Source organism: Clarias gariepinus, chromosome 3 (assembly GCF_024256425.1).
Source record: "Clarias gariepinus isolate MV-2021 ecotype Netherlands chromosome 3, CGAR_prim_01v2, whole genome shotgun sequence".
Lineage (NCBI taxonomy): Eukaryota > Metazoa > Chordata > Actinopteri > Siluriformes > Clariidae > Clarias > Clarias gariepinus.
In genome coordinates this window covers 28,540,669-28,555,821 of record NC_071102.1, presented here as the reverse complement: position 1 = coordinate 28,555,821, position 15,153 = coordinate 28,540,669, and the positions used below count along the sequence as shown (strand labels likewise).

Here is a 15,153-nt window from a genome sequence, read left to right as displayed (position 1 = left end):
TAAGGAGACCTGAACCATTAGAAATCATATTTGAGTTTATGATCACTTCATCAATAGAATAGCAAATTTATATATAAATAATATATATAAAATTATATATATATATATATATATATATATATATATGTGTGTGTGTGTGTGTGTGTGTGTGTGTGTGTGTGTGTACTTATTTAGATTTTTTTTTTAAGTTGAAATATAAGTCTTTGTTGCTTTTTTCTCAGGTCACTGAGCTGAAAGGACTTGCCACGCATGTCCTGGTGGGCAGTGTGATCTGTGAGACCAAGGATCTGTTTACCGCCATGCCTCAGGTGGTGGCTGTGGACGTCAATGACCTGGGCACAATCAAACTCAATTTGGAAGTCACCTGGTTGTAAGTAGCAATAAACATAAAGGTTGCTTCTATACTTTAATTGCTCCATCCAGTTTCCATTGCTTGGTTTTTCTACTAGCTTTTTAGCATCTCCCTCTGAGGACGTGGAAAAGGCATGCAATAAAGAAAAACGAGGACTAGAATAATTAAAAACCAATGTAATTAAGCCTCAGTTAACTGTATATCAGATCTTGAATGTAATGGAGAGTAAATTAAATTAATAAAATCCAAAGTTTATTCTTACATGAAACATAATTGCAGTTTCAGTACATGGCAGGCTTAAATGATGACATTTCAACTTAATCAAGATTCCTCTTCACACATAATTCCTCCGTTTTTATTTATTAATATTATTATTCCTTTGAGTGCATTTTAAGAAATGGTACAGCTTTAAAGATGTCAGACATTCAGATCTGGTTCACATACTGGTTTGAATAATGTAGAATTAAGAAAGCAAGGTGACATCATTTAGAGTTTTAGGGCACACTTAAGACTTCATGCCAATTCTAGAACACACTAATGCTGCCCTCTGGTGGAAAGTTAAGGTACTGACTGGAGAGTTAATTTCTTTCTTAGACACAGTTCTGTTTTTTTTTTTTTTTTTTTTTTTCATGCAGTCCATTTGATGTGGAGGACCTGACCCTGTCCTCGGGTAACGTGAGCAAAGCTACTGCTCTGCAAAGACGAGTGTCTGTGTACAGCCAGGGCACGCCTGAGACCCCTATCTTCCAGGACACGACATTCTTTGTGAGTCTCTGGTCACATTGTAATGCTTTTCCTACTTTTCTAATTTTCTGTTCCACCTAAATCAACTAACCAGCTAATTAACATTTCTTAAATTGTGCATATGTTGGAACAATGAAACAACAAAATTATGTTTAATATATATAATATTTGGAGATCAAAGTGAACATGGTATCAATTCCATAAAATATTTAAATGATATTAACTTGATTGTAAACATTCATGCAAGTTAAATAAAAATAAGTAATGCTATCCATGGTCTAATATTAAAATAAGCATACATTATTGAATATATCTTTGTTTGAGACTGCTAATAATGTTACAAACAGGAAACAAAAATGCTTTAAAAAAAAAAAAAAATGTATACACAAACCCATGTTGTAATGATGGATTTGATCAGATGAAGATTTTCCCGCCGTATTATATCACAGATGATGATGATGATGGAATGAAGGGTTAGTTTTTGACTGCTTGTTTGCTTAGACTAAAAAAGGACAGATGAAGAAAATGCACAGGTTTAAGAAAAAAGTATATGAGCGTAAAGTAACAAGTCTTATCCAATATTAACCCAACTACCTTACTAGCATATCCCTATGAATTAACAACATTTACTGGAAGTTTTCCCACTGTTGGACAAATAAAGGTACATCTGATCATATCTTACATATTCACTTCGCTTACTGTTTTTTTTTTTTTTTTTTTTTTTTTTAATGCATTGAGTCAAGTACAAAGATATTGCATTCCTTTAGTACAAAAAAACTGACATTCCATTAGTGGGTCAGGTTTCACAGATGCTACATCATTACATGACGAAGTAGCGTATGGCAGGTTATTTTATTTCCTATTTTTCTGTACATAAATTGTAAAAATAGCTGTCCTATTCTATAATTATGGGATATCCAAAGTTCTGCATGCAACTGTTGAAAGTAATCCTAGAGTATTAAAATCACACCATATTAACACTCTGATGCTAATACGCTCCTGATTGTTGGTATCCTGCTATTTATCGCACATGTGTATGATTTTCTATTTTTTTATGCCTCGTTAACACCAATTAACAACCTGACCCTGGCCTTTGTGGTCAACATCCCCTCTCCCTGCTGTGTATGTGTATGTCTATATGTGTGTGTATTGGGAATGGTGCACAGACATGGCAGCCTCAGCATCGTCAGGGCCACCACCTCTCATTCCTGCACACACTCAGGGACACTCTCTTAGAGAAACTCAGACGCAGTCGCTCATTTGGTGACCTGGCTGCACTGCGGCCTCGTCCCAGGTCCAGTCTGGAAGTCTACGTGAGTCAGGTCAATGTGTGTGCCCACCTACCCTCAACGCATGTGTCTGTGTGTGTGTATAGTGGTTTTGCTAAACTTTCAAATCTGTTGCACCCAGTCTGTCTCCCTCAGTCTTTTAAAATCTCCATTCCTGATTTACTGCATATAGACCTACACCATCAAGATTTCTGTGGTGAATGCCTGATAGGGTTGCTCATACTCTGTCCCTCTCTTCCTCTCACAGTCCACATTGGCCGATGACGTATTCGAAAATGGTGGCTGCGGTGTAGCCGAATGCAAACGTCTATCGTTTACCTTCACCGATACACCAGCCTCAAGCCCAGCTCAGAGCCAGTCGCATCCTGAGATCACTGTAACACCTCCTGAAAGTGACCAAACACCTCAGCTTCCTGCCTCGAACGTTAAGCCTGGTGACGAGGAGGATGGTGAGGAGGAGGAAGAGAGCGCTAGTGTAAGTGCCAGCCTCGCGAGTGCCAGTGAGGCAGAATCGGAGCGCGAGTGGGAGCGTGTAGAGTGTCAGCACGGGTATGAATCCACAGCACCCTCGCTCTGTTCAGAAGGCCAGATCTCAGCTGTGGGGCCTGAGGATGTGGTGTTCCTGGAATCTGGCAGCCATGATGACAATTCAGAGCTGAAGCCAGTGGAGCTGGATGGGGAGGAGGGCAGTCTGACCAGGCAGCTGGTGAAGAGGCTCACTTCTTCTGATATCCTGCCTGAACCAGCTGTTCTGAGCTGGGCTGGAGAGAGCAGCCTGGAGGAGGCCATCCACAGTCTGCTGATGAAGCTGGAGAGCATGCCCCAGCACTGCCGAGAGCTTCAGGACCTCGAGCAGGAAGTGATGAAACTGGAAGACCTACTCAAGGTGAGAGATGCCTGATGCTTATCAGGGGCATAGTTTAAGTCTACAGTTTTCAAGATATTTTATTTATATTTATCTCTACAGCATTGATCCATGATAACAGTTTTTGGCTTTCTCAATTTTTGGCTTTTCAAAATATTTTATTGGCAATCTTATTTAATCTTTTACCAAGTAATTTTTTTTGATTATATAATGTTTGCCAACCTGGCTGAAGGGAAAGGGTTTGCAGCTACGCTGGGATGAAAATTGGGTAAAAATGCCCCATGCGCCCTGACGCAGTCTCTGTGCAATTCTTTACAAGTATCTGTTTTACCATTTAATCAAACCACGTTTTGACACGGTTACCTCAGTGTACTGAAAGCCACAGGATGCAGAGCCACCACTCTGTTTCTCACGATTGAACAGCTGTTGTGTCTCCTCAGTGCCGAGGTCCCGCTCACAGGAGTCGCTCCTCCAGTCTCAGCCTCACCGTGGAGAGTGCTTTAGAAAGTTTTGACTTCCTCAACACATCAGACTTCGATGATGAAGATACTGGGGATGACAACATTGCTGTCTCACGTGCTGTATTCTTCGACATGGAGAATGAGAGGATGGGGTAAGTTAGTTTTTGTTTTTTGTTTTTTTTTACCAGGGCAGCAATTTAGTGATTTGAATTCTGTATAGTAATTGAAGTGATTGAAACAGGGCAAGTCGGCATCCCGAGGCGCGAGGTCATCTCAGTGAAGCCCTGACGGAGGACACAGGTGTGGGTAACAGTGTAGCGGGGAGCCCCCTGCCACTCAGCACAGGCAATGAGAGTCTGGATATGGCCATCGTCATTCATTTGCAGTACTGCAACCATCTCATTCAGGTGAGACGCACACTTTTCCATCAATCACAGCTTTCCATCAATCACAGCTGTAGTGTTGGTCATTTCGACTTTTCATGCTCCGTTTACCAGCACAACTAACTACATGTGTAAATGCTACATTTATTACACATGTTCACATAAAACACTCCTTGTTTGTTTGTGCTCATAGATGCTAACTTCAGGAGGAAGCACATGGCAGCATAAGCTCTATTTGCAGAAACTCTCCGTCCAAATCGAGTTGCTGGAAGAGTTAACAGAGAACAGCATAGAGTGGCTGGGAAGCATCAGCTCAGCAGCTGAGGGTGAGTGTGTGTGTGTGTGTGTGAGCTTTTGTGCTCGATATGATGAGATCTCAGTTGAACAGGCATTCTCTTAAATTGTATATATTCTTTTTCTAAGAGCAGTTTTGCATTGAACGTGAGGCTGATTTTGGTACAGGGGGGGGAGAAATCATGTAAAATTAAAAATTAAAATTTAATCATGTAAAAATAGCCTCCAGAGATGACAGAATGCCTTATAAATATGTGGAGCAAATAAATACAACTCTCTATTTTATATATAAGCAAGAAACTTGGAGAGACTCAAGTAATGTAATATTATAATGTAATATTATACTGAAACAGAAAGTTTTACATGAGTACTTATTAATTCTATTTTACATGTATTCAATAAACATAACAATAATCAATTTCACAATTGAGCCCGTTTGATTTGCCTGGGTACTAAAAAAAAATCATTTTGATGAGTCCTCTCTCCAAACGGTCCTAGGATTACTCCAGCTGTAGAGATGGATATATATCGATATACAGCTAGATACAGAATATATGTGAATTCCCTTTAAATTAGCTGGAGCTTTTATTATTACATTATTACATAATTACTGCAGATTAATTGAAATTCTTGTGAAACATAGTATACCTGTTACCAAACAGCAGTTGGTACAGATACAATGTGTATACCGGAAAATACCACTTACCCTGCCTATGTGTTTGTGTATTTTCCTTAGTGCTTCCTGGACTGGCGGAGCGGTCAGCATTGCTGTCCCTGTGGTGCGAGTTTACTGGGTCCGCATGCTTGTTTCACAGCACAGTGGAGCGAGTCCTCAAACACATGCAGCAACACTTTACTGCACCACTGCAGGAGACTTACCCTCACAACAGCACAGACTCGGGTACACACCTCACACCACACCACACCACACCATACTTACACTGCAGCCTCACATGTCTTGGCCTTTCCTGTTTCATTCTTTAAACACCTCATAACTACATCAGTTTCATATTAGTTTTACTGTAATGACTGAATTCATTGTAGTTACTAAATAACATACTTGAACAGTACAGATGTTTTATTGTAAATTTGGCTCATTTGTGCCTGAACATTACTTAGCTGTGTGTGTGTGTGTGTGTGTGTGTGTGTGTGTGTGTGTGTGTGTGCGTGTGCAGTGATTAGGCTGGTGGTGACCGAGATGATGGACAGAAGTGAGCTCTTCTCCACGCCTGCCTTTCTATCACAGGATGTTTTGACAGTGTTTCAGTTTTACAGCTACGCCGCCAAGCACAATGTCACGGACATGCGGGAACACCTGCTGGAGGTGGCGAGAGAGGGTACGACACACGTCCATATACATGTAAAACATGGACAGGGTGAATCACAGATGAGTGATGTTCCATTTATTATGAAAAACTGCTACTAAATCACTACTTTAGTCTTATTCAATACTTTTAATGGAAGTTTTATGTAACTGTCCAAAAATGTGAATTCCCTACCCTGTTTATCCATATACAATAACAGGACTGTCAAGTATCAAACTGTCTAAATGTCTAAAATGAATCAGGATCTTATGACCTTTTGTATAATTGATATAATTAACTCAAAACATGAATTTTACACTAATTTCATTCAATTCCAGCCCTTATTCTTCACAAGAACATTACATGGTCATGATCAAATGAGTTTTCTGCAAGACATTACATACTCCATCCATATATCACTACAGTTGATTTGATTTTAAAAGTAGCAGTATGTAACTGAAGTGTACATTTTCAGCTTGAATTCAAGGGGTTAACAAAATAATAATTAAAAAGTTTAGGAATTTTCACAATATCACAAGCTTAAATGTAATTGGAAAACTGACTGGTAAGTAATTTAATGCACACACACAAAAAAAACGGTACATGCCAGTTTCAGAACTTTACCAGAATGATGGGATGAATTCAAGAATTATGATCCAAAGTGTCACATTGATTGTTGGGGGCAGTGCTATACCGTGGGCATGTATGGCTGCTAATGGAACTGGGTCGCTGCTCTTTATTAACGACTAGCTGAAGTACCCGTCGTTGACAGGAAAAGAGTTAAAAGGTTAAAGCTACAAATAAGCTGATCAGCTTTAATGTAATCAGTAATATTATGATGTCAGGTTGAAGCCCATGTACATGTTTGCCAGCAACAAAGATGAACCCCCTAAAAAAATGTTTTAACTGTAATTTCCTAAAATTCTTTTGGTGTGACTTTATATCATATTAATTTCCACTGGATTAATGTCTAAAAATGAGGAAAATTGACGAGTCTATGCCGGAGGGTATCATAGCGCAGTACGCTGTGTAAGAATCGTTTATATGTTACCAAGTTGATGTGTTTCAGCCAAAAATGACAAAGCTGAGTGGTTTCTCTAAGTGAGCATCTGTTACTGAGTAATTGCTTATCCTGTTACGGTTTTCCTGCTGCCTGTTGATTTAAAAGTGATTTGGTTGTAGCGATATTAAACACGTAAAATGTTTTGCGTGTTGCAGCTACATTTGCGGAGCATCTGAGCACTGCTGATGCCAAGTGCTCTGTGAAGGAGTTGCAGGAAATGTCCATCACAGCCCTCCAGCCCCGAACACACACACTACGTGTTCTGGCTGGCCTCCTGACCTCTGATGACCCTGACCTTAGTAAAGCTGCCTTTGCTTTTCTCTCCAAAGCTGCCTCACATCCTCTTTTTAGGTCAAAGGTCAGTATCTCATTGACCCCAGACTCACTCACTCACTCACTCACTGTCTTTTGATCAATCGGTGCATGTGCATGTTTTTTTTGCTGACTGTTTTAAATGGAAGCAGTTGAGAGTTTGATTATGTGTCTGTCGGTGTGTGTTGTCAGGCAGTGCATTACTACACACAGGCCTTATCAGAAGCAGGCATACATGCACAGAGAGCCGCTTGTGCTGCCCTAAGCTGTCTGCAGGTCAGGACAATTAAAGTACAGATGCACGATAATGTTGAAAGTGATCGTGTTAAAGAATGTGTGTAAAGCTAACCTTTTTAATCTCTTCGTCTCAGGCTGTGGAAAGCATCAGAGCAGTCGTGGCGCTGTGCGACTCCGCCGATGAGGAGCTACGCCACATTGCCATGCAGAGCCTCCTCACATTCGGTATGTCCACATTAGCAGTGGCCTTTCTAAGTACATTTGAATATGAATCAGAATTGTTTAGCGTAAAATGAGCAAAAAATCATTGCATGAGGAAAACTCCATATGTAACATCCACAACAGTATTGTATTGTATTGTATTACAAAAATTTTGGAAAACGTTTTATTTTCTTTAAAACATGACACTTGCCAGGTACTGTATATTGCATAGCAGTCTATAAAAAAAAAAAAAAGCACATTACTGATACAGTTTATTATGCAAACCAAGTCAGTGTTCAGAAAGTTTCACCGTCAAATGTGTGTGTTTTGTGTGCAGGTGAGGAGGGTCGACTGGCATACGAGCAGTTGGACACAGTGCCAAGGGAGATGGTGCGACTTGGTACGCGTCGCGGCACTGCCGTCACCACTGCCTTCTAAGATCAGCAAGTTTAAAAGCCCACAGTACCGTTCCTGTGTCCAACTGTGGGTGTGTCTAGGCATTAAGTACTTGAGGCACTGTTCCTCACAAAGACACTCCGTATCAGGGCTTGATGCACAAATCAGTTCTAGCAGTAGTTCTCACTTTTGATGATCACTCACATCCTGATTAATAGTTTTTTCTGACGACCATTTACTCCTTGGTTGGTACTAGGTGAGGTTTCTGAATTTGCACTTGTCAGAGGCATGTATTTTAAGCGCATTATTGTTGTATCGTGTGGCGAATCGTACCCGAACTACCTGAGACTCGTGCTCTTCAGCTTCAGGGATTCTGAGGGACATGTTTTTATCTAACCCTCGTCATTACTCAGTGTATAATATGCGAGTTAAAAAAGTCCTAACTGTGGGCATCACTGGACAGAGTCGTGTAGCTCTACACCATGTTGATGCTAATAACAGAAGATCATATCTGTTTATCCAGACCTCTCATAAGGTTTACTTTACTTTGCAGTGCCACCAGTTAGCGTCACACAAAGCTGTCTCGTTTGGAATAATGAGCAGTGGAATGGTGACAAACATGGTGGTCTGCTACTAGTGACTGAAGAGACAAGCTTCTTCAGTATTATCCTACAGATTAAGTATTGCATAATTATGGGATGAATGCTTTTGGTGAATGGCAGAACAGATAGCTGTGTGCATGTGTGCGTGTGTGTATGTTAAAATGCACTTTTTGGTATCTCAAGAAGTCTTAATGGATTTACTGTGAATTTGGTGTTAAGCTTCAATGAAGACTAAAACTATAGCGCTCTGTGATCCAACTCGCTTCTGTGCCTAGTGTAACTGTACTACTGAGTCGCATTTTTAACTGTGACAACTCATCTTTTCATGCCTTTATTTATTTTTTTAAAACGTACATCCATGTGTTTTTTTTTTCTTTTTAATCATAAAATTGCATTGTATCTGCAATATACTAAACATAAGTATTTTATTTTATTTCGTATTTTGTGATTATTCCTCGCAACCACACACACTGTCACATTTTGATGTTATTACTGTAAACTTTTAGGTTGTTTTATTGATCACTTGATATCTTACTATAGTACTTAATGTGCTTAGTAAGCACTGAAAAAGGTTTTTTAGTGTTTATAGTATAGCCTGTTTTGTCATGTCACTTATTTCACAAATTTCTAGCCATAATTCACACAGGAACATCACAGGTTTATTATTTCTATCTTATCACAGAGCTTTGGAAAGTTGGCATTTTTATTTTTTTGGTTTATTGTATTAACTTTTAATTTTTTTATTTAATTTTTTTGCACCCTGAGTTCCTCATTTTCACAGTATTTCTGGACTTGGCCATTGAGGAATTAATTTAACACCAGTTTTTTGTTTGTTTTTTTAACATATACTTTGTGAGTTGTGTAATGAACATTAGTGTTTTTTATTCAAATCCAGGCTTGTGTGCACAAAATCATTTTTACATTTTCACTAACAAACTCTGAAGATCCTGTTAAATATTTTAGTATTATTTTTCTTAACTGGTTTGAGATTAAAGCATTTGAGTTAGCAGGGTAGGGGTGCTGCATGAATAGCTTTAGCACAACTTGGAATTTAATGAATGCAGTACTCTGGCTCTCAAACCTGCTGTATAATATTTCCATTCAGTTTATTATTCTTTGTGTTTATAATATTCCTGTCTGTTGCAATAAAGTTTATTTTTTGATAATGTTATTTACCAAAAGTTTTTAAAAGCTTCCATGTACTTTTTGATACTGGACAAACTGGGGGGAAGCAAAAATCAGGGTGATAGTGATACCATGTACAAGTAATATGGGGCAGTTTTTCTGTGCAATGCATAAATACACTGCCTAAGTGGTGCATCCACAGTGTGGGTAAAAAGTTACTAGGCATTAAAAATTGGTTAAACCCATATTTCTAATACACAATTTAAAATTATGTACTTATTAAATAGGAAAATTAAAAGTAAATCTTTAAATTAAAATGTAGTTAACCAGTTCTCAAATGGTCAGTCTTCTGGAGGTCATTGGAATTCATGAGGTCTGTCATCAAACCAACAACCTGGGAAATGCTGGTTTAACATGCACATTAGGAGCAAAATGGGGTGGTGCATCAGAGTCCTCCAGTGATATGTCAAACACAAGACCCTTTATTGACAGCAATTCACAACAGTATATATATATATATAAAAAAAAGATATTTATAGATGCATAAAAAGCAACTTGATACCCAGCTACTGTGATATCAGACAGTCTCTGGTGATTTCCATCCTACAGTTACAATGGCACCTGGAATAGATATTTTTTTGTATTTGAAGCAGGTGGGTTGGGGGAGGCAAGCTTAAGGATTTGTGACTGACAAGGTCAATAGGGACAGTGAAGTTGATCCCACAGAACTACTATAGCTCAAGTTGCTAAGTTTAATACTGGTCCCCTTTTTTGAATGCAACAGACCATAGTTTTGGTGGCAAAAGCAGAGGCCTACTTAGTTTTAGGCAGATGGTCATAATGTACCATACCAAATTAACACATTTTGCACAGCAGCAAGGAGACTGTCACTTTGAAAAAAGTAAAAGCTAAATTAAACATAAAGTACTGTTAAAAAAAAAAAGTGTTATAAAAATATGGCCGTTTATTCATGTACATGAATAGTCAGTTTTACAAAATGTACATAACCAAGTTTGGAATTTTTACAGAAATAAAAGTTTCAAATAAAAAAAAAAATCTTAAAGATAATTGCACATCAGTAGTTCAAAGAAAAAAATAAACGAAAATCAAACAGCAATGTCACAGTCCCGAATTGTCCAACACATGCTTAAAAATTACTTTGATTCATCATCTCAGGACTCATCATCTGAGGACGCATCAGTTTCTGTCACAACCCGTGTTCTCGCTTGTTCTGTGTTTGTGTCCTCATCTTCCAGATTACTTCCACAACAGTCTTTATTTTTGCACTCAGAATCTTCTTCAGTGTCGAAGGCAATTTCTCGTAGTTCTTCCAAGTTGTCTGGACTTTTACCAGTTAACCTCTGTCAACGAATTAATTAGTTAGTACTTTTAATATAAGAGAATCTTTTTATCAGACATATGTTGTCCTCTACACAGAAATACTACTCACAAATACATAACTTGTAATGGATAGCATGTTAAGTAGCACCTTTGTACAAGGGAGTTACTCTACTAAAATATACGATTTTAACAACCTCAAAAGTACAATTAATACAATTATAATAAAGACCTTACCTCGATCATGTCAGCCATGTGTTGGACATGCTGTGCTAGTTCCTGTAGTTCATCATTTTCACTTCGCAGTTTGGCAATCTGCTCATCTTTATCTTCTATTTCTTTGTGAAGCTATTTGGGAAAACATTTGCTAATTAAGAGATGAATGATAAACCGAGTTTCCCCTCTGTGCAGAATAAAGTTCAAGTAGGCTTTATTGTCATTACAACCATATACAGTTAGTACACAGTGAAACGAAACAACGTTCCTCCAGGACCTACATGCAACATAAATTAACAGACATTAAACTAGCTAACCAAGAGGCCTAGTTAGCTGGCTAGCAGAGACCCAACATAAATTACAACATAAATTAACAAAAACTAACTAGCTAAGTATAAAATTTTTTTACAGACAACATAAAGTGTTGCAAAACGTGCAAACGTGCAACTGCCCAGTTTAAAAAAAAAAAAAAAAAAAAAAAAAAAAAAAAGGCTTAAAATTGCTCCACGTTTTTTATATACATTTTATAAACAGTGTTTTATAAATGTGGTTTTATAAACGATGTGCAGGCCACCTGTAATTCCTGTCTAAACAAGAGATGTAACCTGACATTTTGCCTACAAGAGACATTAAAGCTAAACATCTTGAGAGGCCGGTTTTTGGTTTTCCCATTTTGGATACTATTACAGTAAACAGAATACTATAATGACATCAGCACAGTAAGTGATTCTAAGCCAGTGAGCAAAACCTATGCCATAATGACTCATCTGTGGTGAAAAAAAATAGCCAAAACCACTGACCTTCTCATTCTCTTGGAGAACATTGAAAAGGGCTTTTCGGCGCTCCTCTGCCAACTCCTTCCAGTAAGAAGAGCTGGGCGTTTCTTGGGGGAAGGGAAGGAAAATAAATTGCCATCATGATTTAACTAGGCTTGACCTCCCTGATTTAACTACATCAGCAATATAACATTTAGACATTAGTCTTATTTAGACATTAGTCAATGTGACCAAATCTCATACAACTTAGTTACCTTTGACCATCAGTTCATAGGCCTCTTCAGAGATTCCTTCAGTGTGATTTTCATTTTCTGGCTCAGTGTGCTTTACTGCCACTTCAGCTTTGACCCTCTTAGAGCCCTTCACCTGGTCAGAACTCCACATCTTCCTCTTAGGAACAGCCTTCCCAGGCTAGAAAACCAAACAAAGAAAGGGGGGGGGGGAGGTTTGTGGTCTGGTCTTAATTCTTTTCAGCCAATTGCTCCTTCATTCAACAAACAAGATCATGCTGTGTACCTGAATCATCTTCCCAAGGGGCTTATTGACAGCAGATGGTTGGAGGACCTGTAGTGTTCTCCTCATGGAGGAGACCCCTGATGATTGTGCTGTAAAGAAATTCTACAAGACACAGGACAAACAGTATCAATCATTAAGATCTTAGAATTGAGAGTTAGCAAGTGGCCTGAACTGAAACTACACTTCTCTGCCTGCATGGCAGAACATTCCCACGACTCCCTTGTCTCCCCTTACACACTTGTTAACTGTCACAGTGAGACATAAGCGAGCATGGTAGCTAAGCAGCACTGTGTATGCATGCTTACCTAGCGTGGGAAAGGGGCAGGACAGTCAGCTACAAGCAAACCACCTTAAATTCCCACAGTAAGCCATTGGTCTTTACACATTCTTACGGCATGAACCTTAGACAAATAATTACTGTGGGAATTTGCTTTAAAAACACTCATTACTGCCAACTACGAGTTAGGAGTTGGTTAATGTTTTTACCTACAAACACAGTGGCAGTAAGAGTCACAGTTAACAGGATTAAACACCAGCACACATTTCAGCAAGCTGTGTTTGTATGAGAAATTATTAAACTTGTGAAACCAGGGTTCATGTAAAAATCAAGACAAGGACATAAATTACACAAATTAATGTGAAACACAGTCACTGTAAAGTATCCCTCAAACTAATTTTCAATGTTTAACTCCTAGGTTGAGCAATACTGATTATACCGACTGGTGCTGGGACAATTTCAGGACACACTATACACAAAGCAAGACAGCAACTTCAGATTTTAAACAGAACAAAACAAATGGGTTTGAAATACAGTAAAAGCAAGATCAGTCATGTTTAGAGACAAAATGGAAACTTATTTTAAGGGTAAGAAACCCCCACATTGATCCCAATTTTACGGTTTTCAAAACAACTTTACTTCCAAACCTAATAAGTAAAGTTCATGCATACCTTTAGATTTTCACGTGGATTCTCCACTTGCTTCATTTTTCTGACAGAACTCATTTCTTTGATTATCTGCAGATAGGTAAAAAGAAAAGCAGATTAGGTTTAAGTCACCTATACATGAACTTGGTATAAATGTATACTTTATTATACATTTAGCCACCTATACACTTCAATTTTACTTATAAAGCACTTAATGGTCATTATCACAAAGCAGCTTCACAAAAAAAAAATGGAGTAAAATGTGCACAAATTTAGATTTCATTTACCAATACAATAAGGCTTCACTTTAAATGGCTTTACAACTGGTCTTAGGTAAATTAATAGTCACAATACAAGTCTGACTGACCTAATTTTTTCTCAGGTCACTGTGTTAAAAATAATTTAGATTTGCAGCATTTGGCAGACGCCCTTAGCCTAACATCTAGAAGTTTGATTAAACTGCGACCCCAGTGGAGGGCAAAACACCTGGAATAACCAGGGTAATATTTACCAAATAGGTGCAAAATTCAGAAATGGGACTTCGTAACAGGTTGATTAGCGTCAACGCAACACCAATTATTGTTATTAAATAACTGAAAGAACAAAAAACGACTAGCTGAGATGCTAGCTACAACCAACACAGGCGCCAAAATGACGTCACCAAAAACAAAGCACAAACACAATGAATAATCGTTTTTAACCGTTTTTTTTTAACAAGAAGGCACACAGTTATTTAAGACATCAGGTTAAAAGTCAGAATGAACGAAGTTAAATAAAAATTACCCGCTAGTACACACACACACACACTACCTCCTGACTTTTAGACCTGCTAGCAAGCTGTTCAAACTTAAAATAGGTTTCCTCAAACCTCCAATAACTCAAACAAGCTTTTGAGACGGACCACTGAAAAACGTGAAAGTATTAATAAGAATAATACTATTTACCTTAATGTAAACAGCGCGACTTTACCTTTGTAACTTCACCACACCGTGTTTTATTACAAAGCAGATAAGGAAACAGGGTAAAGCGCGCGCGCCACAAGCTTAAGTAGCGGCCCCGAGTTTGATCACGTGATCTTGAACCGCACGAAATGAATCTTTCTCGTGATTCCGAGTCATTTAGATCATTTCAGAGAAGTTGTACGAATCGTTAATGATCGAGTTTTATATTATAATTTGAAGGCGAAATCTACATGCTATCTTAGAACAAGTGCATCCAGGTCCTGTATAATGTTCTGTTTTTACTGTTTGAGTAAACATAATCAGATTCCCCTAAACACTTAATGTTAGCAAGTCCTGCCTAAAAATCATTAAGACGACATGGGATAACAGAAGCTATACATTTTTGACATAATATTAATATTTGCAAAAGCCAAGAAAGGTAAAAAAGAAAATGCGTTTAGAAAAAAAAGCTTGACACAAACATATGTTATGGACACCCATGTCAATGTTAACCCTAAGAGTTGTAAGTGTAATAAATAATGTGTAATAAACACTAGTTCACTAGAAAACAGTTCACTACAGCCTGTATATTTTCACACAAGGAACCTATGTGACGCCTCGAAAAGGTTGCCAGGTTTAGTGGGTTTTATGTACATTTTGAAAAGTATGTCGACAGTGAGTAACAGATAATTTTTCACAACACAAACGAGACATTTCACTTTTGTCTCATTTGTTTTATTTAAATATTGTAATATTTACAAAAGGAAACAAAACATACAACGCCAGCGATTTTGCCTTGTAAGTAAATTTGCTG

The 15,153-nt window shown here is 38.2% G+C and overlaps 2 protein-coding genes across 4 annotated transcripts in view; one reads left to right on the top strand and one right to left on the bottom strand.

Annotated features, from left to right (window-relative positions):
* ripor2 (RHO family interacting cell polarization regulator 2) overlaps nucleotides 1–9,687 on the top strand; it is a 45,812-nt gene extending 36,125 nt beyond the window's left edge. For both annotated transcript variants that reach the window (XM_053492582.1, XM_053492583.1), the window contains exons 11-22: nucleotides 222–370; nucleotides 988–1,117; nucleotides 2,633–3,271; nucleotides 3,691–3,863; nucleotides 3,953–4,118; nucleotides 4,288–4,420; nucleotides 5,125–5,289; nucleotides 5,564–5,725; nucleotides 6,911–7,113; nucleotides 7,260–7,343; nucleotides 7,439–7,529; nucleotides 7,843–9,687. In XM_053492582.1, the coding sequence (XP_053348557.1) occupies nucleotides 222–370; nucleotides 988–1,117; nucleotides 2,633–3,271; nucleotides 3,691–3,863; nucleotides 3,953–4,118; nucleotides 4,288–4,420; nucleotides 5,125–5,289; nucleotides 5,564–5,725; nucleotides 6,911–7,113; nucleotides 7,260–7,343; nucleotides 7,439–7,529; nucleotides 7,843–7,943 (2,196 nt within the window). In that variant the 3' untranslated portion in view covers nucleotides 7,944–9,687. The remainder of the gene's footprint in view (nucleotides 1–221; nucleotides 371–987; nucleotides 1,118–2,632; nucleotides 3,272–3,690; nucleotides 3,864–3,952; nucleotides 4,119–4,287; nucleotides 4,421–5,124; nucleotides 5,290–5,563; nucleotides 5,726–6,910; nucleotides 7,114–7,259; nucleotides 7,344–7,438; nucleotides 7,530–7,842) is intronic.
* A 510-nt stretch (nucleotides 9,688–10,197) lies between these two features.
* gmnn (geminin DNA replication inhibitor) lies at nucleotides 10,198–14,482 on the bottom strand. Of its 2 annotated transcripts, none has more exons than XM_053492798.1 (7): nucleotides 14,343–14,482; nucleotides 13,423–13,488; nucleotides 12,475–12,576; nucleotides 12,213–12,369; nucleotides 11,983–12,065; nucleotides 11,204–11,314; nucleotides 10,198–10,989 (listed from the first exon to the last, which is right to left on the bottom strand). In XM_053492798.1, exons 2-7 carry the CDS (start codon nucleotides 13,474–13,476, stop codon nucleotides 10,801–10,803), a joined length of 696 nt encoding a protein of 231 aa, XP_053348773.1. In that variant the 5' UTR covers nucleotides 13,477–13,488; nucleotides 14,343–14,482; the 3' UTR covers nucleotides 10,198–10,800. The 2 variants fall into 2 exon arrangements, with proteins under 2 accessions (XP_053348773.1, XP_053348774.1); XM_053492799.1 differs by having other exon boundaries at nucleotides 14,368–14,444.
* Nucleotides 14,483–15,153: the final 671 nt, after the last annotated feature.

Bases quoted from the DNA above. Each gene is read 5' to 3' on its own strand.
- gmnn (XM_053492798.1), bottom strand. From the start codon at position 13,476: ATGAGTTCTGTCAGAAAAATGAAGCAAGTGGAGAATCCACGTGAAAAT. The intron at 12,370-12,474 runs GTACACAGCATG...TTGGTTTTCTAG, and splicing joins CCCTTGGGAAGATGATTCAG to CCTGGGAAGGCTGTTCCTAA. The intron at 12,066-12,212 runs GTAACTAAGTTG...CCTTCCCCCAAG, and splicing joins CTATGAACTGATGGTCAAAG to AAACGCCCAGCTCTTCTTAC.